Source organism: Phoxinus phoxinus (genome assembly GCF_949152265.1).
Source record: "Phoxinus phoxinus genome assembly, chromosome: 23".
Lineage (NCBI taxonomy): Eukaryota > Metazoa > Chordata > Actinopteri > Cypriniformes > Leuciscidae > Phoxinus > Phoxinus phoxinus.
Genome location: NC_136898.1, coordinates 10,341,353 through 10,367,663, shown reverse-complemented (window position 1 = coordinate 10,367,663; position 26,311 = coordinate 10,341,353). Strand labels below are relative to the sequence as shown.

At 37.2% G+C, this 26,311-nt stretch overlaps 3 protein-coding genes across 6 annotated transcripts in view; 1 reads left to right on the top strand and 2 right to left on the bottom strand.

Moving 5' to 3' along the window:
- Window positions 1–521: 521 nt before the first annotated feature.
- fez1 (fasciculation and elongation protein zeta 1 (zygin I)) lies at window positions 522–10,724 on the bottom strand (the record flags this gene model as incomplete). 3 transcript variants are annotated; one of them, XM_079598886.1, is made up of 10 exons in its annotated part: window positions 10,404–10,724; window positions 8,298–8,667; window positions 6,724–6,823; window positions 4,971–5,057; window positions 4,435–4,600; window positions 3,664–3,938; window positions 2,853–2,933; window positions 2,667–2,742; window positions 2,427–2,492; window positions 522–1,622 (listed from the first exon to the last, which is right to left on the bottom strand). In XM_079598886.1, exons 2-10 carry the CDS (start codon window positions 8,612–8,614, stop codon window positions 1,606–1,608), a joined length of 1,185 nt encoding a protein of 394 aa, XP_079455012.1. In that variant the 5' UTR covers window positions 8,615–8,667; window positions 10,404–10,724. The 3 variants fall into 3 exon arrangements, with proteins under 3 accessions (XP_079455012.1, XP_079455011.1, XP_079455013.1); XM_079598885.1 differs by having other exon boundaries at window positions 571–1,622; window positions 6,718–6,823; window positions 10,404–10,717; XM_079598887.1 differs by lacking the exons at window positions 522–1,622; window positions 2,427–2,492; window positions 2,667–2,742; ... (3 more) ...; window positions 4,971–5,057; window positions 6,724–6,823 and having other exon boundaries at window positions 8,294–8,667; window positions 10,404–10,697.
- Window positions 10,725–14,677: 3,953 nt separating this feature from the next.
- vps26bl (vacuolar protein sorting 26 homolog B, like) lies at window positions 14,678–21,738 on the bottom strand. Its single transcript, XM_079600761.1, has 6 exons — window positions 21,255–21,738; window positions 19,827–19,983; window positions 19,522–19,686; window positions 19,172–19,347; window positions 17,375–17,517; window positions 14,678–17,191 (listed from the first exon to the last, which is right to left on the bottom strand). Exons 1-6 carry the CDS (start codon window positions 21,475–21,477, stop codon window positions 17,057–17,059), a joined length of 999 nt encoding a protein of 332 aa, XP_079456887.1. The 5' UTR covers window positions 21,478–21,738; the 3' UTR covers window positions 14,678–17,056.
- foxo1b (forkhead box O1 b) overlaps window positions 20,767–26,311 on the top strand; it is a 29,573-nt gene continuing 24,028 nt past the window's right edge. The window contains exons 1-2 of one of the 2 annotated variants that reach the window (XM_079600760.1): window positions 20,767–20,842; window positions 23,211–23,791. In XM_079600760.1, coding sequence (XP_079456886.1) covers window positions 23,237–23,791 — 555 coding nt within the window. In that variant the 5' untranslated portion in view covers window positions 20,767–20,842; window positions 23,211–23,236. Of the gene's footprint in view, window positions 20,843–23,033; window positions 23,792–26,311 lie in introns of those variants that run through there. The other variant, XM_079600759.1, reaches the window with a different exon arrangement.

The following is a 26,311-nucleotide window of genomic DNA, read 5'->3' as shown; positions in this document are numbered from 1 at the left end:
AACTTTTAAGTGAATGGTTAAGAAGATTCAGTTGACTCTCCTAAAAAGAAGACCGCGGAAGCCAGGTAAGATAGTTTTTTATGACATTTCTAGTGATACGTTATTAATACTATTTGGAAAATATCAAACATAGCACGTTCTGTGTTCATAAATAAGCTGCATTTTAGCAGGGTCAGTAACCGTTATTGCTAAGCTAACGTGACTGTGACAGTAGATCTCCACAATAGTCAAGATGTTTACACGAGCAAAAATGAATTAGTGTTTTTGTATTTTATCTAACATTTGATATATTTCAAATATATATAATATTGTTATATTATTGTTCAAATATTTGACAAAAGTAACGTACAAATAAACACCACGGTTTGTAATATATAAGAATAAAATCCCTTCATAAAGTTAAAATGAATCAGTCCCGGGGGACTAAACACCGCTTAATAAATAATTATAATGTATCATGTAACGTTAATATAAAGCAGAAATAGAAAAATCATTCACACACCACCATGCCCACCATGACTCTAGAAACTTTTTCAAAATTTTAATAAATAATGAGTAGGCTATGGTATTATCAACCGTTTTGATGTCACCTGTTTATTAGGGTTAACAAACCAACACTTGTACGCATAATATTTCACTAACTTTAGGCCTCATCAAATCCTCCTGTAATGTCAATACGCTTTTGCTTATGATTACCTGCGTATGACTGACCTCTAGTGGAATGTTGCGGCATTACAATGAATCAGTCATTCAGTATTTTACAGGGTTTGACATTTATTGGAACTGTAACTCAGCAATACTTCACATTCCTCCATGTCCCTTAGTAAATAAGAAATATATACATTAAAGAAGCACAAGTCATGAATGAAAGTTAAAGTTAATAATAATAAAAAAAAAGTTAGATAAATGGATCATCAAAGAAACCACATTATGTAGAACTATATTTAATTCATACATAGGATGAAAAACAAATCTTAGGTTACCCAAAATAAGAAAAGTCACAAGGTTTCTCCCTATAACTTGGCATTAATGTAGAACACTAAAACATGCTGTATCTTCAACCAACCTCTGCTGAAATGAAGCCACAATACTAAAACGGCAAAAAGCAGAATGTCTGGATGGATTATTTTCAAATGTGCTCTCGAATTCAATGCATCTGCGCCTTCAGAAGATTGTGATTAATGCCCTTCTCATCATCACCTGTGTTCAGAACGGATGTGAATTATCAAGTAAAATGCCTTATGTTATGCATATCTTTCAAAATAAAAATAGTACCTGATCGTAGAGTTAAACCGATTATAGGTCACCTGTTACGCTTACACGTTCCATATGGCTTTCGGCCCGAAGTAACGTACATAGTAGAAAACATGTAAAGCACCAGGCGCTGTGGTATGAACGTCGTAGATATGTGAATACAGGAAGGGCAGTGAGATGAGCAAGGTCAAAGGTCATTAGATAAGCAAGAGAAGGATGGTTAGATGTTCAGGGTCCCTCGCTGATACTGGGTAAGGGAGCTCATGCAGCTGGGCTGGAGAACTGGGAGAGGAGAAGCGAAGACGCCTGGACTCTCCACAGTCTCACCGACAGCAGATCACGCTCAGGACTTTAGGTAGGACACAGAACTGCAGGAGGGAGATATGAGAAAGTATTAATGGGCTCAATGCTACTAAAAGTCTAGGATAAGATGTTCTTCATACATATATGCATTTATGAGAATATTTAGAGCTGGAGAACAGTATTACCCTGGGAATCCAGATTTTGAATTAAATGCATTATTATCTCAAAAGTACAATTTCTATATCTTATATCTACACTGCCCGGACCATGAAAAAGTCGCTGTTTGGATTTAAATAGGCAAATGATTAAGAGTCTATGATTTAATCATTATTGCAGTGATTATATCATGTTTTTAGTATGTTATGTTCGGCAACAGTTCTTCAAACCATAATTGATGGAGTGTGTAGCTTTACATTTTTTAAACAACCATAGGAAGACACATCATGGCCATATTCCAGGATGACAATGTTAAGATTTCTCAGGCTCAAATTGTGAAAGAATGGTTGGGAGGGAGCATGAAGAATAATTTTCACATGAATTGGCCTTCAGATCTTTAAATTCATTGAAAGACTTTGGGATGTCCTGGAGGAGACTTTACAGAGTGCTGGACTCTTGCATTGTCAATACAAGATCTTGATCAAAAATTGATGCGCCTCTTGATGGAAATAAATCTGATGTTATTTCCATTGTTCCATATTCCATTTTTTTTGGGGCCGGGCCGTGTATATTTATCTTTTGACTTATTTAAGAGCCACAGTTAGTTAATAATACTATATAAATCAATCACAATAAAAACCTCAAATACACCTCATGGAACAATAAATAAAAAAAATCTTAATTCTGGAACAGTGAAAATATTTTAGATTTACCTTTTAATATATAGTCAGTCAGGAGGGTTGGGACCTTCTCACTGTCTTCTTTCATGGCGTACAGAACTGCAAAACAATATTACATTTCATTTATGCAATGGCAGATACTTTTATTCAAAGCCTTCAATGTATACACTTACATTTTTATCAGTTCAAGCTCAAACCCACGAGCTTGGTGTTGAGCTACAGAAGAGCCCTATGTTATATAGTTTAATTATTAATGCAGTTCAGTACACTTACTTTTTGTGAGCATTTGCAAGTCATCGACAGATGGAAGAGTCACCTTTTTCTCATATGGAATGACTGTGTTTAGGTACTTTTGACCACACACAAGAAAAACACAGACACAGTTTACGATCAGATTTTACACCGGCATACTGTATGTGTTTAATCCAGCACATTAACTGAAATGCTCCTCCTCCTCACCTGTTTTTCTGTCCCTGAGGTCCCAAAGGTCTGTCTGATCCCTGTCTGCAGGATGTTGGACAGACCCTCCATGCTGAAGCGCTGCGAAACATTCAAATATAAAATATTTAGTACCAGGTTTCTGTTCTCATACAGTACAGTGCAAGCTAGAGAAACGACCTGGTAAGCATTTAAAACGGTTAATTTTATTTCTATTGTTTTATTTTAATTATATATATATATTCAAAATAAAATATAAATAATTTAATATAAATATTTTATATATATTTAAAAAATGAATAATATCAGCCATTTATCAGTTTCATAAAATGAAAATATTTATCGGTTTCTATTATAATAATGACCAAAAAAAATGTACTTTCTACTTAAATTTCTACTTTCTTTTTCTATATTGCAGTTTCGACAAAAACAACGACAACCTTTCACTTTTATTGGCTAAAATCCCAGGCTTCCGAGTTCATGAAAATGGTGCATAGTATATTCAATTTGAGATTCACAATTAGCCACATTTACTAACTCTAGTCTCTGTGTACAAAATGAGTAAAATGATCATCCCATCCCTGTGAGAACATGGATGTTGAGGACACAGAGATGCAGTTACTTGCATGATGTAATGGAATTACAGTAAGAGGAAGCTAGTATTGCCTTCACAGCTCATACTGCAGGGGAATGCTTCCTCTGCTCGTCCAGTAAGTGCTAAGTGCAGCTAAAGAGTGATGGGCTGGGATCCATTAACCGTAGAGAGAGAGATGTCTGTGTCTGGAGACTGAATTGAGGTAAACATTATGCATCTACTTTTCAACACACTTACTTTCGCAGGCATGCTCCCAATCTTCTCGGAGCGAGTAGATCCTTGTAGACTCATGGCCTTGTCCTTACGCCTGCGCTTGCTCAGCTCCCTTTGCTCCTTCTGTCTGTTCTGGACCTCCATTAGAGCTGTGATGAAGGTGTTCTTCACCTCTTTCTCGAACTCCAGCTCGTCCCTCCGGGCCAGCTGAGTTACCAGTTCCTCCGAATACTCTCGTATCGCCGCCTCCACCCGACACAAGATGTCAAGCAGCGCGGAGCTCGGCATCAGCCTCAGACCTGCATGACAAACGGCATGACAACATCTAGTTTTGAAAAGCGAGCAACACTTGACTTTCACACTGTGAGTGTGACTAATCTTGGGCTTTAACATAATATTTCTTTAGTGTTGATTTCAGTCGACTTTTGTTCCACTGCATCTTTGGTTTCAAAAACATGATCTGTTTCATATGTCCGTGGGAATCTGAAACAACATGGTTTAAAATAGAAACTATTTTCTCAATAGACATCTGTTTCTATTCCTGGGGTGATCTAAAGCATATTTATATTGACAGTGATCTAGCAATATAAAGGTACTTCTCATAATAATGACTTTTGCTGATGAACCTCATGATGTTGCTTGTATTTTAACCATAAATATAAACATAATCTGTTACCTGTCCATGTAGATACCAACTAAATTTAAAGCAGTAGCCTATTAGTACTTTTCTTTTCCATCTCAATGTATAGTTTCATCTAAAGAATTGATTTATTAATTGCAGGTTTATCTGTGCACCTTCATAAGAGCAGTTGTTGTTGGAGGCCTGAGACAGCATGCGGATCTCCTCCAGTAGGGAGGGGTTGCTTTGAGAGGAAGAGACCCCGATATCGTCGTCCTCCTCTTCCTCTGTTTCTCCGGGATCTGGTGAGTTTTCCATCATCTCCACAATCTCCTCAATCACCTGGTGAGGGAGTAAATTACAGATTTCAGTGGACGTTTAAACAATTTTGAGGACACAAGTAGAACTGTAGTTTTGAATTTGAGCTTTGTACGCAATTAATAAATGCAATCCCATAAATAGCACACTTGATTTTAAATCTAGCAAAGCTTTAAAACTAGGCTACTGTTCAAGTGTAAACCTGCCGATGTAAACAAACCCTCAAACACAGTATTAGGCTAAATGTATCACCCTCAAAATGCTGGCACACTAATTTATTAACCTTTTGAAAGCATAAATCACAAAAGACAAAACAAAAATGATAATTCTTTACTGTAAACAAGCATATAATCTGTTTTTACCAGTGCAACACATCTGTTTAGGTTAGGCTCACCTGATCAGCTGTAATTAGAGGTTCTTCACGCAGACAATTGGCATTTTCATTCTTCTCGTTCATCTCATCCTCATCTTTTTCATGTATCTTTAAAGCCAAGACAATGAAATATTTCATAACATGTTTAGGAGCATTAGCAGTATCAATAGGACTAGATGGTAGCGAGTAATGGCTCCATATAGTTCCATTACACTCATTGGTAATGTGCAGAGGAGAGTGCTTTTAATGCTAATAGAATGCTAAAAGAAAGTAGCTTATAGAATGCTTGACAGTTCTTCTGGTCCACATTGATGTACAACAAAAACCTGACTTCTCATCTCCTGTACTTTACTACTAAAACGAATCAAAAGCTAACATTATTAGATTACCCTGAGTCCTCTGACCAACTGCATTTGTTGGTAATTAGCATAATATTTATGAAGACTGTAACTGTGTCATCATGATGACAGAATATAAAAGAAAATACGGAAATGTCTGCCAGTCAGGCATGGAGACTTCTGTAAGATTGTTTGTTTGTGATATAGAAACTGTTTATTGCAAAACTTGTGACAGGCTGAATGTCAGAGAAAGTAGATCAGGTTCGGTTTTTGGCAGCCAGTGACTGTATTTGCTGTCCATTTGGCATAAACATACCACACCCTGAATCGAGAGAGCAAAGCTGTACTCTCACATAGTGCTGCAGTCATTTGCTCTGAGGAAATAAATGCTTTTTCAATTAAGGAGAATGCTATTATTTCAAGAAGGGTTTTTCGTTGGCCAGTGCTTCAATGGCAATTGCTTTGCAACTTAATTCAGTTCCATTAATATAATATAATTCATATTATTATTAATTCATATCAAAATATAGCTAAGTATTAAAGGGGCTATATGTAGAAATTAGAAACCCTTGTTTTTAGCAACACCAGTGGCCGTTAAGTGAACTGCAGCCAGCAACTTATTGCTGGTGCTCTTTAACATAAAAGAGACTGAACGTGATTCAATGCCTTGATATACTTACGGCAAAGTTCTTTTTCGTTCTTTACTTAGAAGTAAATAGATGTTGCTTCAATATACTGTTAACGAACATCCAGACGTCATCCATGCTGCTGAGAGCGACGTTTAGAAGAATATGTACTGTAAATATGTAGTGCGCACTTTCCTCTCAATAACAAAATAAGCACACAACAAAAATGACAGGTGAGAAAGCAGCAGTAAAGAAAGAATTGAATCATATTGATGTGGATATGTTTGCACCAGTTCTGCAATTCATCGGCATCATGTCGACAGATGAGGTAACATAACACTGTTATTATGATAGTTTGATTAAAAAGTGGCTCTTTCGACATTATCACTTGAACATTGTATAAGCATTTGTCTAATGTGTCATAGAACGGAAGAGGCTCTCGGGAGCACGTGTAAATTCACAACCTTTTGATTTTTAAACTGCCCTGAGTCCTTCACATAAAATCAGTCTACAGGCTTTCATAAACAAACTAGGTCACGGAAGGTCTTGTTTTTTAAGTGTTGTTACTAGCTGTTTACAGATTGTCAATAAAAAGCCATTATTATAAAAATACTTACATATAGCCCATTTAATAGAAAAGGTTGTGCCTGCATTGGCAAATAATTTGTTGTCCATAACATTTTATTTTACTAATAGATGTAAAGTACAGTCATGTCCTATAGCACTAATCTATACAGTAACCCTGCTGGAAATAAAAATATGTTATCATGTAAACAGCATGAAAGTTATCAGAGCAGAGCTTACGTTTACCTCCTGATCTGAGAGGTTGCCATTCAGTGTTTCTGAGGTGGGGTCATCCCAGCTGGACACAGAGGAGGGGATGTAGTTGTCAGTCAGAGCATCCCACACACTACAAAGACACATGCATGGACATTTATATACACAATGTTCCAACCGACACACAGTGAATATGAAACAAATGAAACATTCATTCTCAGAATTATGAATAATACATTCTTTAACAATGACTTTAATAAGAAATTCCACTTATATGTATTAATTATGATTTGTTAGCACTGGGAATGTAGAGACAGATCCAATGTACAGGATTCATTTTATATGCATTTGTGCACAACATTGATGCCACAACATGTTTAAGACGCTCTTTAAGTAGCTGCTTTCCATGTTTATATAACCAGGCTAGTGACAATGCTTTCTTTCTCCTTTCTTTCTTTTCTCTTTTCTGTCTATTCATCTACATGCCGAAATTACTCTCCACACTTTCTTTGTGCCTCTGTCTAGTCATCCAGGGAACAAGTGGCCATTCAAAGTGTGCTGATCTCTGAGGGCATACAGACACAAGCCTACCAGCCTCCATTCCAGCCCTGCAACAACACCAAACTGGTACAGACTCATCGTCTACCCATATGTCATTGTCTGAAGGAGTTTCTGTTTACTGTCTGAAGATCTCTAAAAGCAACATCTCATCTAGAATATTTACCAACCGCGGGTTAAAAAAAGGAATTGCAGCAGGCTTATTTCTGTAATTTGTCAGATGCACAGCCACAGGCTGAATTCTAGCGCAAGGACAGATTTGTGTCTGAATTCAAGCCAATAACAAAAGCCACGGGCAATGAGAACACATCACAGCAGGAAACTCAGAAAATAACATGCTAACAAATCATAAATCAACAACATATTTACAGCACAAACTAAGAGTGTTATGAGCAAGATGCTCAAATACTGAAAATCCCAAAGACATACTTGTTTTTATCTGTTAAAATGCTACAGATTGAAAAAAAGCATCCAAAAAATTACATTTGAAGCAAATGCCCTACTGTAAAGCTACATTTCTGATGTTGTAATGCTCTTTTTTTATTTCCTTCCCATATTTGTGTATATTTTGCCGCTAGAGTCCCAATCAGTGATGACGTTTTGACTGTTTTTTAAACGCATGTGCGCTATATTTAGACCAAGAGATTTTTTGTCCTGTTTTGCGAGAGGCAGATTTGATGGCAAAGAGAGGATGGTGACATGCTGCCAGCACAGGCAAGTCAGGACAAACAAAATCACTGAGGCGTATAAAAATTTGCTGAATAATTCACGGCCAAACCATGGACACATGCACACAGACAGGCGCTAGTGATGGACAAAGGGTGGTTTTTTTTATAAAGTTTGATTGACAGAGCAGTTGGCAAAGAGACATGTCCTCACTTTGATTGGCAGAGAGAGCCAACTGGATGGGCATATTTATCAGCAGTGATAACAGTATCCATACATGTATTTGGTGATACTTTATGGTGCAAAAACCTGAAGCCAATTGCATCACAATTAATTAATTAATTTACGTTATATATTCTGGAAGTGAAACAGATCTTGCTTACTCTTCATCTTGAAGCCTCTCCTCATCCTCCTCGGCGTGAGATTGGTTGCGTACGGGTGCCAGGCCTTCTGTCTTGGTGTTGTAATTATGAAAGCACACATTCAGCTTTTCGTCAAATTCATTGACCAGGTCCTCCATGGACTTGAAGCTCATCATCTCGGAGAAGTTCTCTAGCTCGGAGAAGTCTTCACGGCACAACGGGGCCAGAGGAATTGTTTTGTGAGGCCGGCATGGAGGATGCTCTGATTGGAGCTCCTCCATCTTGCAGGGCCGCAGATCCTCAAATTCCTCATCCAGGCACACCAGAGGGGCCTCCATCCTGATGCCCTCTTGATCGCACAGTCACGTGGAGGTCGGCACTGCAACAATCCCTGATTAAAAATATGATAAACGTCAATATGTCATTCAACAGCTCAAATCACCGTCTTAAACATAAAACTATTTCAAATCGTTTTTCAATTATCTTAAACTGCTAAAACTGTATTTGAATATGAAGTTATATAACAGTAATGGCTTCCTAACAGTCAAGAACATTTTGTACGGCTTATTTAACTATGAACATTTAGACTTATGCAATTTTTCTCAGATGACATCTCGTTAAATTAATTTCTTTCTCTTCCACTAAGCTAGCATGGGGCACGAATCACTGCATTTCGCTCAAGCAGAGTGAAAGTAATTGTGTTTAATTTGCATGGCGGTTGATTCAGCAGAACCTCTGGGATTTTTCCCAATGAATTCCTGGTGTGTGAGGCAGCCGAAGTCAAACAGCAATTATAGCTACTGCTCATTCAAATTCACTTTCTCGAACAAATAAAAAAAAAAAAAATGCTAAAATATGTACAGTAGCTTTTTCTCTAGTCATTAGTGCCTTATAAATACACTATATCGATTTAAAATATTAACATTTATTTTTAGCAAATTAAATATTACAATATGAGAGTTTCTAGGCAAAAGCGAATTTTTCCCAAAACAGATGCTATTGCATTCTCTTCAACTCAAGATGACTTGAATGAAGATTCACTCTTCATTGGAATGAACAAGTTCAGTCTGAGAGTAATTATAACATTAGTTCATGCGTCCTTTTTCGTCCTGTGATCTGACAGTTGCCATGAATGAGCTTGAAAGGCTTTATCAGGCTTAACGTCAAAGCTAAAAGACTGCAGGATAAAAATCCGTTTAAAACAGGCTTGCATAAGCTTTTACCCCAACATCACATTACTCAGCAATGTGATATTATTTTACCCTAGTGTGTATGTGTCTGACTGTCAGAATTAAGGTCGTGACCTTTTCCACTTCCTAGTTTTTGGCTACTCATTGATTTGTTTTTCCGACACCCATAATTCTGTGCCTATGGGCAAAACCAGCAAAAAAAAAGAACAAACCCAATGACCAAAGGTAATTCAATGTTACAGTGATACAACCCTTATTCACAATTCCTGGGGAAGGGGGTGGAATTGAGCAGGAGTGTAAATACCACATTGACCTCAAATCAATCGATGGAACATAAACTAATGGAATAAAACACTTTTGCTGTGCGACCTCCATTGAGGATGACGTGATAAATGTGCATTACATTCATATTTATCATCGTGCTGATAAATCCAAGAGATATTTCTCAAATGCACTACTTAGAGGATAAATTTGGATTACAGAATGAATTTGTGAGTGTTAACAGTACTTGCGGCAGGTGTGACCTATGTTGTGAAAAATGAATATACCATGTCACAAGATAAGATTAATTGACGAGCCATGATGAGAAGAAATATGGCGGATCACATCATAAAGCATGGCAGAGAAAAAAAAATACAACATCCCACTGTAACGGTTGTAGATGAAGAATTTTTAAACATTTCTTTAGGTCACTTGGATTTGAAAATATTGTTGATTATCCAAATGGAGGAAGAATATTCATATTATGCAAATTTTATTAAAAATAATTATAATATTTTTTCTACAAATATGTACAGAATGAAAATGGAAGAAAAGAAAGGGATGGATGCATAACGGATGGAGATCAAGGTTACCCCATTTCCCAGAGGGAATAACAGGAAAACAATGGCGGGATGGAGACGGAGTGATGGAGGAGAGAGAGGGAGGAACAAATTACCTGCAGAAGAATCTCTTCTTGTATATCTGGGTAAAGAGCCCCGGCTATTCCAATATAGTCAAAGCGAAAACACCATCAGCAAATCCTGGTCGGGATGAAACAACACCGGACACATTCATTCCCATCTCACACACGCAAGCACTGTGTCGTGATGGCCGCTCAGCACACTGTTCTAGTCCACGGCGTCTTTTCTAAGCCAGCCGAGGCGCCGAGTGTTGTTTTCTGATCATTAAGCAGCAGCCGTCCTCTCCTGTTCCACGGAGCCTGCGCATTGCTACGGCAACTGACGGAATCATCCTCCTCGCCACCCCTCCCCCTTCTGCTCCTCTCCTCATGCACCTCACTCTCTCCGCCCCCTACCCCTCCCGCTGCCTTTCTCTCGATCTGCCATAAGCCAAATCCTTCCATATTCATGAGGAAGGAAAAAAAACAGAGGTAATGGAGAGAAGCTGTAGTGGGGCTTTATTCACACCTTGAACTCGCTTGTCATCGGACACATCAGGGGTCTCTTGGCAGGATCCCCCTCTCATTACCCCTCAAAGCACGCTCAAGGGATTTTCAATGAGAAAGCCGTGCTAACAAGATGCACGCCGGCTCCTTGCTGTCAGTCATTCCTATTGAGATTAAAGATAGAAATATGGCAAGATTACAGTATATTAATAATGTTGCAGGGTCATGTGTAGTAGTATAGCGGTCCAAAAGGCCGAGAGCACAGCTGAAAATGCTTCTATATTGTATTTTTTTATATATATATAATTTAATAATTGTTTTACAAATTATATTATTAGTATAACTAAGTGAAAAGTTAAAATTAACATACTATCAAATGTCACAAATTTGATTATTTAATTTCTGTCATGACCATGTTTGGCATGGTAATGGTTATGACAATGTTGATATGTTTGGTCTTGGCAGAATAGATCTTCTACACTATTGCTGCAGAGCAAGTACAGGGTTTGCTACTGCCGATACATAGTAGACACACTGCTGTGAGCAAGTAAAACATACTGTCTGCTGTACAATATAGCATGAATTATCCAGAGCAGATCTAGACAGGTGGAGCTGGGGAAGGTGGAGGGTTTCTGAAAGTACGCTGCAAACTGCTACAGCAAATTCTGTCCAAGTATTTAAAGGTTGAGCAGTTTCATGACAGAACTTTGTATTAGTGACAGAATTGTAAATGTTTTTATTCATTTTAAGTAAACATTTCTTTGTTTAAATAAGGATGCGCATTATATCAGTAAAATATTGGTTATTGCCGTTTTGTGCCTTTAATTGTGCACAAATTTTCTTGTAACAGTTAAAATAATTTATTTAGACAAAATATAATTTTAATAATCTGCAATTTATCAGTAATCAAACATAACATGAAAATAATTATTGACATCTGTATTGGCCAATTTTTGTGTGTCGTTTCTCTTAGATTTAGATGAACTCTTCCATCATCTACACATCTTAATCTTTAAAAACACTAATTGCTTAATAGTAATTTTAAATGTAATATTTTGTATATATGAATCTCAAAATAAGTATCCATTTTTTAAACGTACATTATAAGTTATGATACCCAAATTTGCTTGTAGCAATTAAAAAAATATATATATTTATATAATATTTATATTTCGTAAAATAGTGTAGAATTTTAATAATCTGACATTTATCAGTTATCAAACATACTATGAAAATAATTGGCATATGTATTGTCCTCTATTGTATTTTAATTGATGCATCCTATTTCAACTTTTCAAATCTTAAAGTTTCCATTTTCCTGGTCTATATTAGATATTTAATCACAGATTGCCAATGTGGTCTCAGACTTTTGGACCCCGAGATTTGTCTGACTCTGTAGGCCATCCAGTGAATCAGAGAGACAGAAATGCAGCAAAGACAAAGACTGTGATTTATAGGACCTGATGGGGCATAAAGAGCCAGTTTAGTTTAGTCATCGTATTACCCATCCGCCCTCTACGTCACACACACCTCCTATGTGTTATCCCACTCTCCCTGCTGCCCTTAATCCTTCACGGCTCTTAATCGGCATCTCAGCCTTTAAAAAGACCCGTACAGTTAGAGACGCTATCCAGCATGCATGTGTCTGCATGCATACAAGCTGCTCAAAATTGGCTTGCCATATTCCAGGGATTAGCATCTGATTTTGTGGATTACAGACAATGCTTTCACAGTTTTGAGCAGATGACTGTGGGAAACAACAAGAGTGTGGCACACGCTGCATTAATAGAGCTTAGACACCACAGGATGTCCAGTCCTTATATAGTAAAGCTTCCTTTCCATGTGGCCAGATTTACTCAGAAATGTGTTTCTGTGCTTGAAGCTGCGTGACTAAAATACAAATGCAAGCGTACTTGCATTATTACTACTGGCTGCTTGCAAATGGTTAATAATTCTAGCATGCTTTAATATATTATATTTGATACAGTTTGGTTCATTTGTTGGCTGTATGCATGTGGCACTGCTTTGTCTAATAGACTTCAAACCATGTGAGTCCATTAATGGTTAATATGAAGGAGGAGAGAGCCGAAACTAACAGTAGTGGGTCTTTATGAAGGGGGAGGAATATTCTGCAAAGCTCAAATCAAATATGACATCATCTCATATGGGAGTGTCAATCATTGTCTAATGTATTCTATAACTACAAAACACTTAGATCTTAAAACAATTGTCATCAAAGCTGCATGGTTTCCATGCAAAAACCCTCTCAAAACATCATTCAAAGCACCGTCCACTTGCCAAACCAAAAACAGGGATGTCTTTCTTTAAAAAATAATAATAATAAGGTCACAGATTATCTTATTCCTCATGTTAAAAGTTCACTCTCCATCCTTATTGCATTATCTGCAATTAAAAAAATAAAAAGAAACACACAATGACCTAATTTCCTGTGCAAGACTCCCCCTTGCTCACACAGACGCAACTCTCCTCCACAATACAGTCAAAAGATTCGGAATGACGGAGGCCCCATCGCCATGGTAACCGGGTTTGTGCAGCTGAGCATTGCGCTTGGAGCGTTGCTGTGGTTATTGGTGAAGGATTGAAACTGGCCCATTAGCTCCACGCCTCCAAACACTGAAGGCCTAAGAGGTCTGAATAATTTGGCCACTTAATTTAACGAGCTGAGATGTTGTTTCAGCTGCATTTACTATTTATGCTGTGATAGCAAGTAACAATGCTGCCCAAATTAACCTCCAGTTCTTTTGTAGGGCAAGACGGTACTGTCACCTTTGACAAAAATTGCCATTGACATGTTTATTCATAAAATGTATTTTTGACATTTTATATTTTTACAACCATTTATGTTTGATGCAATTAATTGCGATTAATCGACAGCAATAGTATTATTGCAACCGAAACCTTTTATTTATTTTTTAGAAATTAGATCGAATTTTCCTAAATGAAAAGTGATTTTATTGCTCACAAGGAACAAAACTGCCTCCCTGAGGAAAACGTCTGCTACACGGCTACTCTATATATTGTGTGACAGATTCAGTTCAGGATTTGAACACAAAGGCTTGTTATTTCTCCTCAGGCCTCATTAGTGTATGGGCTTGAATTCTGCAGATGTAGAGAATGAGGACTTCAGCTATGATCAATACTCATCCAGGTTTCTCTTCTCTGTTTCAGAATTCACTTGGAAAACACAGCTGTCAGCACCACGGCCAGACGATCAATAACATAATCTCCTCAAAGCCAGAGCACTGTTGAAAACTCATCGGCTAGAGGATCTCCCTTTATACTTGTCAAGTTACAATAAATTGTAACTTGTTATTGCCATTTAAAATAACTGTTTTCTATTTGAATTCATTTTCAAATGTAATATATTGATATATATGGCAAAGCTGATTTTTCAGCATCACTCGTCGGCAGTGTCACATGATCCTTCAGAAATCATTATAATATTCTGATTTAGTACTGCTAGAAACATTTCTTATTATTAAGAATTTTGAAAACAGTTGTGCTGCTTAACTGCTTTTTACAGAAACCATGATACATTGATTAATTAAAAAATGTGGCCAGTCAGATATATACACTTTAATGCTTTTCATCAAAATGGCTATAAATTGCTGACTAGTCAAATGAGGCGCGAGTCTGCCCTCTAGGGGTTACCAAGTGCCACTGCTGACTGATTTGAACCATTTAGATACCGAATTGCCCTCAAAACGTGTTATTTCCCCCATATATAAGACCATTAATTTTACACACCTTATTTTCCCCAACTGAGTGCCATTGCTGGTGAAATGAGGACACATGACACACTGGAAGTTTCTATGAGGGAAAAGAGCGTTTTTCTTTTTTGAGGAATCAGAGTAAAAACAGATTTCATATACAGCACAAGTACTGAAAGAGCATTTAGATCACGTGTGCTCTGCACTCCTGTTTGACATTAGCACAGATCTAGAATCTTCTAGAATCCCTTTTGTAAACTCTGCTAGTACCTTAGAGTGATTTCTAAATCATATACGTACAATTCTGTAAATATATACTGTACATACATAATATTAATATAGAAATATGGTTATCTAATGCCGTTTTAAGCAGCACTTTTTTTTGCACAATGATAAATGTAAAGAATGTTAGGAAACAATTCATTCTTGGTTCCTTCTTTGTTTTGAAAGGATACACAGTGCTAATTTTTAAATCATATACATGAAGTCAGTAAACACAGTCTGGCACATAGAGCCATGAGTATTCAGCAAAGAGATACTTTAGATTTGAGAAACAGACAGCAGAGGTATCACTTACTGTACACATCAAAACGTGAGCTTTAGTCCTCAGTGACAGGCCTTGTCATGTTTTCGTTTGACACCAAAAGCAAGGGTTCTTTTACATGCCATATAAAAAAAAAGGCATTTTAGCAATCAATATTCAGAGCCTAGTGTGTTTGATCAGTATGTCACGATCATTTTTCAGATCTAGATCTCAGTTTATATTCATTCCCTGACACAAGGATCTTTTATTTTCTTACTTTAGTGAATGGAAGTACTAACAAAAGACCAATGTTGTGAAATTGCAGTCTCAAAGAAGGCAGCTCATCATGAGATGATTCATCCTGGTTTTTCGGACGGATAAACACCCCCCAACGGTCCTAACATGACAAGAAATAATCACAACAGTGAGAGCCACTAATAAAGCACTGCTCTGAAAGGCAGCCGTGATAAACCTTGGTTACCATATTAAATTTAACGCAGGTGAATACAGTATCAGTATCATCAGAGGCTGTGAGGGATAGATTTACAGTCTTTACAATTGCACGTACTGTTAGATCAAGACATTTTGTCAGCCGAACAATCGGAATGATATTAAACAACAGCACGATTCATTGAACACACTGTAATTATATCCCTCGCAGCCTGTTTTCATTGCTGTCAAAAATTAAATATGTCTCTACCCTGACTGAGGTCTATGGGCCTGCAATTTCAAAATGGCCATGCAATCACTTCCAGGACATGCATCCCTTATAATGCGCCAAGTGTTAATGCTTCTGCTTCATCCTGATCACTTTATCAGAATGTGCTAAGTTGCACTGGTATGGTCAAAGATTGCAGGTCATATATTGGTTAGTAAAAGGTTAGAGCAATGACATGTAATATGAGAGCTGATGTCCAGTGTTGGTAAAAAATAAAATAAAAAATAGAAATAGAAATTATTCACTGACAGGAATTAAAGAACATTAAACATCAAAACAGCCTGTGACAATGTAGTAACCGTATTGGTACTTGTTACCAAAGAAATTTCAACCAACAACGTCAAACATTTTGGTTTCCCATAACCAAACCATAACAGCAATAATACTGAATTAAATTTCCAAAAAAAAAAATCTACATTTTAAAACATGGCAAGGAGCTTGTTAAAGTATTATTACGTCAATACAAACCAACAGACTTTAAAATTAAAATAAAATGCCGGTGCATTTCATTTCAGCTACATACTTGTAGGGAAATTAATTTGGTTTGTTAGTTGAATCTAAACACAAATGTGTGATTAATTTGAGGCTGATATGGAGTTTAGGGTTCCTCCTGAGACATTAAATTACATTGGCAAAAACCCTGAAGTGCTTATAATTTATCTTCGGGAATGGCAACAAAACGTAAAAAGGCATGTATTGGTAAGCATACTGTATATTTTAAAAAATCACTAAAAATATGAATTAGTTAAATACCATTTCATTAGAAAACAAACTGAACACTGTATGCAATGTATGTTATGAAAGAAGAAATCTACAATTACAGAACATTCAATACAGAATTTTAAAAAGGCTGGTAAAGGAAGATAGAAATGGAATGTGTTTGTGTTGTCTAGATGGACAGCTGAAATGCTTCAATTAAATATACGGTCAATAAATCTATTAATTGCAGGGTGGCGGACAAAAAAAGTAAACAATCTCAGAGGAACCGCCAGGAAGAATTTGTAAATATCAAATCGTGTTTTTTGGAATCAGTGTTTTTGCTTTTCACATTCATCCCTTTTTTAAAAGCTACTTAAGACCTTGTTGATCATAAACTGTAATGTTTAGGAATGCGAAATATCATGTTTACGTTGCTCAATCTATTTTAGGAGCACACGCCTTCTTTAAATCCATACACACACACTCTCTCTAACACATACACACATGAGATGATTAGCTGACATGGTTAGGTTTAGTTGCTGTCCTCTTTAGCTTGAGAGAGTGCTTTCTCTGAGCTTGCCGAGCCCTCGAAGCGCTGGGAGGCGATGGCAGCCTGATGGGACATGCTCTTCCTCACAACGTCTCCCTTCCTCCATAGTGTAATCTCCTATGAATCCACAAAGGATGATAAATAAATAACAACAAACAAAATAGATCATGTTCTGAACAATTAATGATTATTTCACCATTGCTAGGGAAACAAGTATGAATCCTTAAACACAAAATGCATAACATGTGGACTAATTGTTTTCATATTTAGCTTCCTATTTTTCATTTATTTAACACCAACCTGTTGTTTGAAGTAACGTCGCTCTTCTTCATCAATGAGTACGAGATTCAGGTAATAACGCACAGAAAATTTCTTATTAATGTCCCTCATGGTGGGCGTCATCTCGTACCCAGCCAGAAAAAGACGGATGGGGATGGATTCACCTAAAGCCATTAAAGATAAAATTATAATTCAGTATACTTCATTTCAAGTCAGTTGTAAACATGGTTCACATTAAAGGTGTAGTAAGCGGTTTCTGAGAAACACTTGATATTTGAAATCAACCCAATCAAACACACCCCTCCCGTCATTGCTCCGCCTCCAAAATGCACGAACACGCAAATAACGAACGAAAAGATCCAAAAAATTAACAGAATGCACAAGAGTATAAACAAGCAAGAGTTGGTTGTTAGTCGCAAGCAGCACACCAGCTCCAGACAAACATTGACACTCTAAACTGTCCTGTTTCTATAGCTAACATTACAACAACAGCATATCTTGGCAAAACCAATGTTACTCACACATGGAGCAGAAACTATGCAGCCTCTGCATCCGTTTATGTCTCTCCAGCGCTGGAAAGCTTTTTTTAATTTTTAATCTGGGTCCTAAAGCTCTTGCCTAATCATAGCCCTTCTTTTCCCCCATGATATTCCTCTGACCTTTTCTTTTTTTTGTAATGTCTCTCAGCCATCTCTCTTTCTACACTCTTCAAATCTCCCTCTTGCTCTCTCCTCCCCCATCATGAGTGTAAATGCCCCCTACTGCTGATTGGCTACAAGTGTGTTGTGGTGCTCAGTTCGATCCACTTTCAACAGCGTTTCTCAGAAATTGCTTACAGCACGTTTGATCCAGCAGAAACTTCATCTTTATAAATATAAGTGACCATCAGGAGGTGTTAAAGGAAAAGTTCACCCAAAAATGAAAATTATCCCATAATTTACTCACCCTCAAGCCATTCTAGGTGTATATGACTTCCTTCTTTCAGGCGAACACAATCAGAGTTATATTAAATAAATAGTATCCTGGGCTGGCTCTTCCCAGTATTGTAATGGTATTGAATAGTGCCCGAGTTTTTGAAGCTTCAAAAAGCGCATCCATCCATCATAAAAGCAATCGATACAACTCCAAGAGGTTAAAGGGATAGTTCACCCAAAAAAAAAAATTCTGTCATAATTTACTCACCCTCAAGTTGTTCCAAACCTGTATACATTTCTTTGTTTTGCTGAACACAAAAAAGATATTTTGAAGAATGTGGGTAACCAAATTTTTGGTTTATTCAGATTTTTTGGAAAGCAATGGTGCCCCACAATTGTTTGGTTACCCATATTTTTCAAAATACATTCCTTTGTGTTCAGTAGAACAAAGAAATGTACCGGTATACAGATTTGGAACAACTTGAGGGTGAGTAAATAATGACAGAATTTTCATTTTTGGGTGAATTATCCCTTTAAAAAATGCCTTTTTGTAAGAAAAAAACTCTTGTGAACGCGCATACGCCCATTGCTGGAAGCCAATAGTTCATAAAGTTTTAAATATGGAGATTTTTCTTACAAAAACCAATCGCTTCACTTCAGAAGGCAGTTATTAAACCCTTGGAGTTGTATGGATTACTTTTTTGATGGATAAATGCTCTTTGTGGAGCACTATTCAATGCCATTATAAAACTGGGAAAAGCCAGGATATTATTTAATATAACTCCCATTGTGTTCGGCTGAAAGAAGAAAGTCATATACACCTAGGATAGCTTGACGGTGAGTAAATTATGGGATAATTAAAAAAATGTATGTGTGATCTATTACTTAAAGAATTGTTTCATACCTCGGACAGGTGCTCCATCCATAATCTCGTATTTTGCAATGGTGTCATTTTCATGGTACACATTCGGCCCTGTCCCTGTTGTCTCCCGTTTAATAATATCAATTTCCATGTGTTTGATCTTAATTCGCACCAATAGGAAATAGATCTTCCCCACAATCACATCTTTCAGATGATACCTGCCATTTTCAAGATTTTTAGGAGGGGAAAAAATGGGAAAATGCAACAAAAACAAAAAATATATAAAAAAATATCAGTAAGTGACAAATAGGAATTTTATTGAACTATTTTAACATTTACAAATCATCTAAGCCATAAAAACCTCCCATCCTCTGGCTGTTATCCAGACTTACTTTGACTTGTTGTACTCAAACTCAATGTGCAGACAGTCCTCAATTCCCACTTCCATCTTTATGGAGGAGTTGAGTTCTGGATATGTACTGAGTGTGTGCACTACGATGTCCATCTCTTTGCAGATGTCATTCAGTCTCCTGCTGATGGTTGCCCGCAGGAAATAGCTGAGGGAAAAATGTGGTTTTATAATTAAATCATTAAAAAAAATTGTTATATATATATATATCTCAAATAAATGTGCAACATATTGTGTGAGCTCACATACACAATCTTTACTGAACTACACAATGACAGGAACACATACCGTAGTTTTACATTCTGGCCTGTGTAGGACTCGTACGGTTTCTCCACATGTGTGAACTCAAAATCAAAGGTCTGAGATTGAGCCATTTCTCCAGGCCGAGCTAAATCCTTTACCAGAGAGACAAACTCATGATGGTTTCCTCTGTCATAGTACAATTCTACAAGGAAAACGAACAACACACAGGAGAGAAAATGTGATTTCTTAATAAATTTTAATTCTGAAATAAATAAATTCTGTTTTATTCTTACAAATTACAACAATTCTTTAATGGTTTGAGTTTGTTAGGTTCGCCAGGTTTGGAACAACATGAGGGTGAGCAAATGTTTGGGTGAATTTACCTTTTAAAATACAAAATATATAAAGATGTAGCCTATACATATCAGGGAAAACATTTTACATTTTCTATACATCCAGGTTACTTAACTTTGTGATGCTTTATGGCTTTAAATAGAGCGTTAACTTAGAACAAGGAGTAACAATCATGGTTTAGGGAAACTGTCCATTATTACTGAAAATAAAAACAGGATCCATTGCTTGTGGCAAGCATCCAGAGGTGTGGTTTCTATACCGCCTTTTTTTCTTTTTTTTTTACTAGAGATAGGAAGTCGACTCACTTCGGAGAATCGATTCTTTTGAACAATCAGATTCAAAGATCAGGTTAAAAAGCGATTCAATGATTATTTTATGAGTATCACATATTGCTGTTCATAATGGGTTTTAATTATAAGGGTATTTCTTTATTTTGTATGTAACGAAATTCCCATTTCAATTTGTTGTATTCATGATTCAGCTAATAGGCTACTGTGCTATTTATTTAGAACCTAAATATAATTTGCAAATACATTAAATAAAACTAAATTTAATCTACTTTTCTTAGCTGAAAAGTGTTTATACTATTTCTTTAACTATTTATTTGTAACATTTCTGTTTTTGTTGGCTATTAAAAATCTATTCACCTCAACCGTTCTCGATTAATCACAGAAAATGCCTAAACAGGACTGTTCTCAGATCAACAGGTCGGTGAGCAACGAGTTGTTGGATGAATGCAGAATAGCATACAAGTGTTTAATCTTTTCCTTTAGAATAAAGATATCGAGGAGACATTTCAGAACGATTCAATCCGAATCGTGAAGGAATCGTTAAGACCTGTTTTGTGAACCGGTTCGTTCGATTCACTGAAAATATTCAACTCGAAAGAACGATTCGATCACGAATCAACCATCGTTAATGTGTCATATGTCACGAGACAAGGTTTTTGTAATTTGACACTTCAGCATTTTTAATGCTTCAGTCTGAGTCCCCTTTATGAAACTTGCATGGAAAAAAAACATGCAAACAAACACAGATGTAAATGTTGTATTGAGCGGTAAATTACAGCACATTCGTTACGTCATCAAGCATCGCTCGTTCATATTGCGTTGCACTTACCGATTTGCCCGATAAATTCTATTTTGATCCCTTGATGCTCGAGCCTCTTCCCTGGGTTTTTCAGGGTTACATTGACTTTCCCAGAGACTGTCTCCCCGTCGTAAAACAGAAAGTATTTGTCCTTTTTCCCGTCCTCTGTTTTATGCTCGGCCTTTTTTCTCGTCTCGGCATCATTTAAAACTACGTCAATTTCAGCACTTTGTCCGAAACTGAAGAAGCTCATCCCGACACCTTGTGCTGGACTGGAATCCTTTTGTATTCTAATACCTGGTCCAATTCCACATCAATACAATTGCGTCCTCTTTACAAGCTAGCTGCTTTATCTTCTGCAATGCATGTACGTTTATAATAGACTGTTTAAGATTAAATTGTGCTAACTCTTCATATGGCTCCTGTATTACTACCTGCGGAGGATTTTCAGCAATGTACAAACAGACACAAGCTTCAGAAATGATTTTACTTCCGGGATAGTCCACTTACATTTTTTTTTTCAAAATAAAAGTCTTATAGAGACTATTGAAATCAAATGTATCGAATTTAATTTATCAAAGGGAAATTGTTTTTGAATTAGTTTTTTGATAATTTGGTGCACACAAAATGTTATTTAATAACTTATGTCATATTTAAAACTTGGTGTCACTGCCATGTAGTTAATGTCTCCCTCTAGTGAGTAACTTTGATAGGCTCTGCATGAGAACCGGTTACACACACACACGCACGAACGCACGCACACACACACACACACACACACACACACACACACACACACACACACACACACACACACACACTTCGTTGAAAACATAAAGCATCTTAGTACAAATATAGGAAGTCCAACAAGATACAGTATACTGTTTGACAGGCGAATAAGTGCCAAATGGTTTATAAATCTCACTGCACTCTGCCTGTTAAATCTTGATGAAAGGACCGCTTTCAAAGCCTATTAACAAAATATACTAAACTGGTGATTATTTGATATTATACAACTAAAAAAGTTAAGGGAAAGCTAAACTGTGGTCAAATTCTTTCATAGCAGTCATAATCATTTGTAAATCCTGTGTAACTGAAATTTAGGAAAAGCCATTTTAACATTTATTTTCTTTAAAACTAATATCTATTTTATTTATTTTTTACTAGTAGGCTACATATTTTTTTCACAAGTAAATAATCCAATACTGACTAGTATCTTTTTCAATTTCACTAACAACTATGTTATTCCAATATCTATTCAGTTAGTCCCTAGAACTTATTTATTTGATATTTGATATTTGATTTGATATTTGCCGATAATGACAAGTATCTATCCCACTGTTACTGGTAATGAATTGCTCATTTTTGCCACTGAATTATATGGGGATCTGTTGCTCAGATATCAACTATTCACTTCTTAACTAGTGAACTAGTAGTAGTGAGATAAGAAATGGTTCTATTAACAACTGGGATAGATACTACATCTATCTGGAATGGATACATATGACTAACTAGTCACTTGAAATAAGTACATCTAATGATTGAACATATGCTATAGTTATAGCCTAGTAAAATTGAAAATATATACTGTCACTTGAATTACTCCTAATTACAGTAACAAAATAGATAGTAGCCTACTTTGTAGAAACCGCCTGCCATAGGGATAAACTGGAGTAGCGTGGGTTATGCAAACGTAATCTCTGTTTACCTTTTGAATACGCGCTTGTGATTGGCTGACGCGGCTCTCACTCCCGCTGTGGGTGTGGCAAAGTCACTCTACTCTAAAACGCGCTGCTCACTGAAAGCGCTTCATAACAGTCATTTCATTTAAAACCGCGCTAGGCATGGTACGATTCACACATCGCTGAGTTATACAGTGCTATCAGACATAGGGCTTCATTGTCAGTCAGATATGATCACGTGCGATCGTTAGTGTTAGCAAACTAGACAAAATCTTAACTGCACTTATCATCTGTTTAAGGACAGTCAGCTGACTTGGCTTTGATTTTGGGATGGCTGAAGCGCAGCAACAGCTGGTTGACATTGACCCGGATTTCGAGCCTCTCTCCCGTCCGCGCTCATGCACCTGGCCGCTGCACCGACCGGAATTCAGCGAGCCGGGGAGCTCGAACACGTCCTCCCCGGCACCGTCCGTCAAGCAGGAGCAAGGTATCGTGGACTTTATTAACAGCCTAAGTTTACTAGAAGAGACCGAGGACTACCAGGAGGAGAAACCAGTCCTTTTGAACGACTTCCACTGCCAGGACACCTGCGTTCATCCCCAGCAACAGCATCCCCAGCAGCCGAATCCCCAGCTGACGCACCCGCAACAGGTGCCGCCGCTCCCCGCCCCTGCCAGCAGCTCCAGCCCTGCAGCGGCCCAGAGGAAGAGCAGCTCGTCTCGTAGGAACGCGTGGGGGAATATGTCATACGCTGATCTCATCACCAAGGCGATCGAGAGCTCCCCCGAGAAGCGGCTCACCCTGTCTCAGATCTACGAGTGGATGGTGAAGAGCGTGCCTTACTTCAAAGATAAGGGCGACAGCAACAGCTCAGCCGGCTGGAAGGTAACATGCTCACCGAGGCCAAGCAGAAACGTGATTAAAAGTAGCATTGGAAGCTCATATGTGCATAAATACTGTACTTAAAAAGATTGAAACACGCACTCGCATCTATTAAAGTATTTTGTACACTGAAAGCATCCCTTTGATGTGAAGTGTCCATTAAAGTAGGCTATTTAATGTTTTTAATGATAAGATCGTCACCTTAAAGCATGAACCATTTAAAGCACTTTTGGTGTGTTTCAAAGTAATTGATGGGATTAAAATAGCCTATTGTTTATCATTTCATGTATAAATCTAACAAGATTTTGTAAATAATTATTATTCATTTAATTTTTTGGAAGTGTATTTCAGCCGACTTTAGTAGGCCTACCTTAATTTAAAAACAAACATTTTTGACAGAGGTCCTGGGTGGGCCTGGCCAAAATAACCCATGCAACCACCCACAACTGTCTGGCCTGCCTTATATTTTAGAGGCTTTGTTTGGTGAATTTAATTCAGTTAAATCTTTTTGACGTGACTGATGTTTTTTGACTAGTTAATTTAGGTGTTACCTCATGAAACCCATGTTTAGGTAACTTTTTTTTCCAATGTAGGCCCCTAAAAATGTTTAGTGTAGTATATGACAGTAACAATTAGCCCTCAAATGCGTAGTTGTGGATTCCCTCTCAGAGCAAATAAATTACATGCGGTTTGTTATGGAATTTGAAGCTCGAAAGAGCTCACAGTGTTCAGAAGAATGCATAACATCCCAGTATCAGCTGCACATGATGCCAGTTCAGTTTAATTTCCTTGACCGAAAAGCTTGTGGTTTGTCTTTCTGCCGTCAACCTGACGTACAGAGAGGGTTAAATGATGGATCTTACAAATTGCATGTGCTCATGTAAAATAAAATAAAAATCACCCTCATGTCGTTCCAGACCCCATATTACCTTTTTTGTTGTTTCTGTGAAACACAAATATAGAACATTTGTTTTTCATGGTGATACTGAAGCTTACAACTTAGCTTAAAAAAAGATGCAAAACCACCATTAAAAAGTATCATAAACGTATAAAGAGTGACCATTAAACTATTTCAAGTTTATACTCTTTGTGAGTATATAATGACATATTTTGTGCGAACGGTCCCTTTAATTTTGTAATTTATCTAGTAATGTGAGGGACTGTGGTCATTTTCATTGGTTGTAGTCTGTGTGTAGTGTAGTACGTTTGGTGATGTGACGACACATTTTTAAAGCTTCTTAGGTGCTTTGAGGGCTGGCAAGAGTGAGGTGGAGCAAACAGAGAGTGGTTTCAGTGTTGAAAGAGTCTTTGTCAACCTGTCATTTATCTCTAGAGCACTTGTTCCTGTCTCTGATTCACCCCTCCATACAAGCCACTTTTGTTTCTTTGCTTGTTCTGTGCGTAAATGGAAATACAAATCCTTACCGTCACACATGTCAGGGCCTCCTCCCATCACTGAGCTAAAAATACCGGCAGGATTACCTGTCATTACCGGGAGACACAATTACCTGAAAGGTGTGGTCCGCCCCCCTCCTCACCGCCATTGGCTCTACACGCTACGGCAAAACATTGTCTGGACTCATCCACCTGCTGTGACGTCATCGTTTCAGCATTCCAGTCACTCATTGGATGTTTGTACTGTTGGACTGTTCTTTATCATCACAGTGTGTACATACCTGAGACTGGAAAAGTATTCTGCTTCCTCTCCCAGTAGATTCCCGTCTGCGACGGTCCCATTAGCGTAGTAAAACCTGAACCTGCTGTGGTGCTGTTGACTCTATCATATGATTATACTTTTTTTTTTTTTTTTTTTTTGCTGGCCCAGTCAGGACATTAGTTTAGATATGTATGGAAGCTTGTTTCCACCACAGAATAAACATTTTTAAAAGATAATTGCAACATTTTATCTCTTAATTGCGAGTTTACATCTCGCAATTCTGACTTTATTTCTCAGAATTGCGTGATATAAAGTTGCAATTGCGAGATTCTAAACTCACAATTGCGAGAGATAAACTTTAAATTCTGACTTTTTTCTCAGAATTGCATGTTTATATCTTGCAATTCTTACTTTATAATACACAATTCGGAGATATAAAGTCAGAAGTGAATGATATAAACTCGCAATTGCGAGAAAAAAGTCAGAATTGAACGTCAATTCACACAATTGAATTGAATATCACACAATTCTGACTTTATATCTCGCAATTCTGAGAAATAAAGTCAGAATTGCGAGATCAGTTTATTTCTCGCAATTGCGAGTTTATCTCACAATTCTGACTTTATAACACGCAGTTGTGACTTTGTGTCATGCGTTTCTGAGATAAAAAGTCAGAGTTGCGAGAGAACCTTTTTTTATTTATTCTGTGGCAGAAACAAGCTTCCATAAACGGATGCTTGCAAGACAAATTATTCTTGCAATTGGGATAAAACCTCATCTGTGTTTGTCAGTTGGGTACATTTACCATGACATATCTAAATCAGAATCATTTGCAACCAGAAAAAAATTAAGTTTGAAAGACATTA

Excerpts from the sequence above, each read along its gene's own strand:
- vps26bl (XM_079600761.1), bottom strand. The coding sequence starts at position 21,477 with ATGAGCTTCTTCAGTTTCGGACAAAGTGCTGAAATTGACGTAGTTTTA. Across the intron at positions 19,984-21,254 it reads AGAATTTATCGGGCAAATCG|AATTGTACTATGACAGAGGA; the intron begins GTAAGTGCAACG and ends TTTTCCTTGTAG. Across the intron at positions 17,192-17,374 it reads GACGTTACTTCAAACAACAG|GAGATTACACTATGGAGGAA; the intron begins GTTGGTGTTAAA and ends GTGGATTCATAG.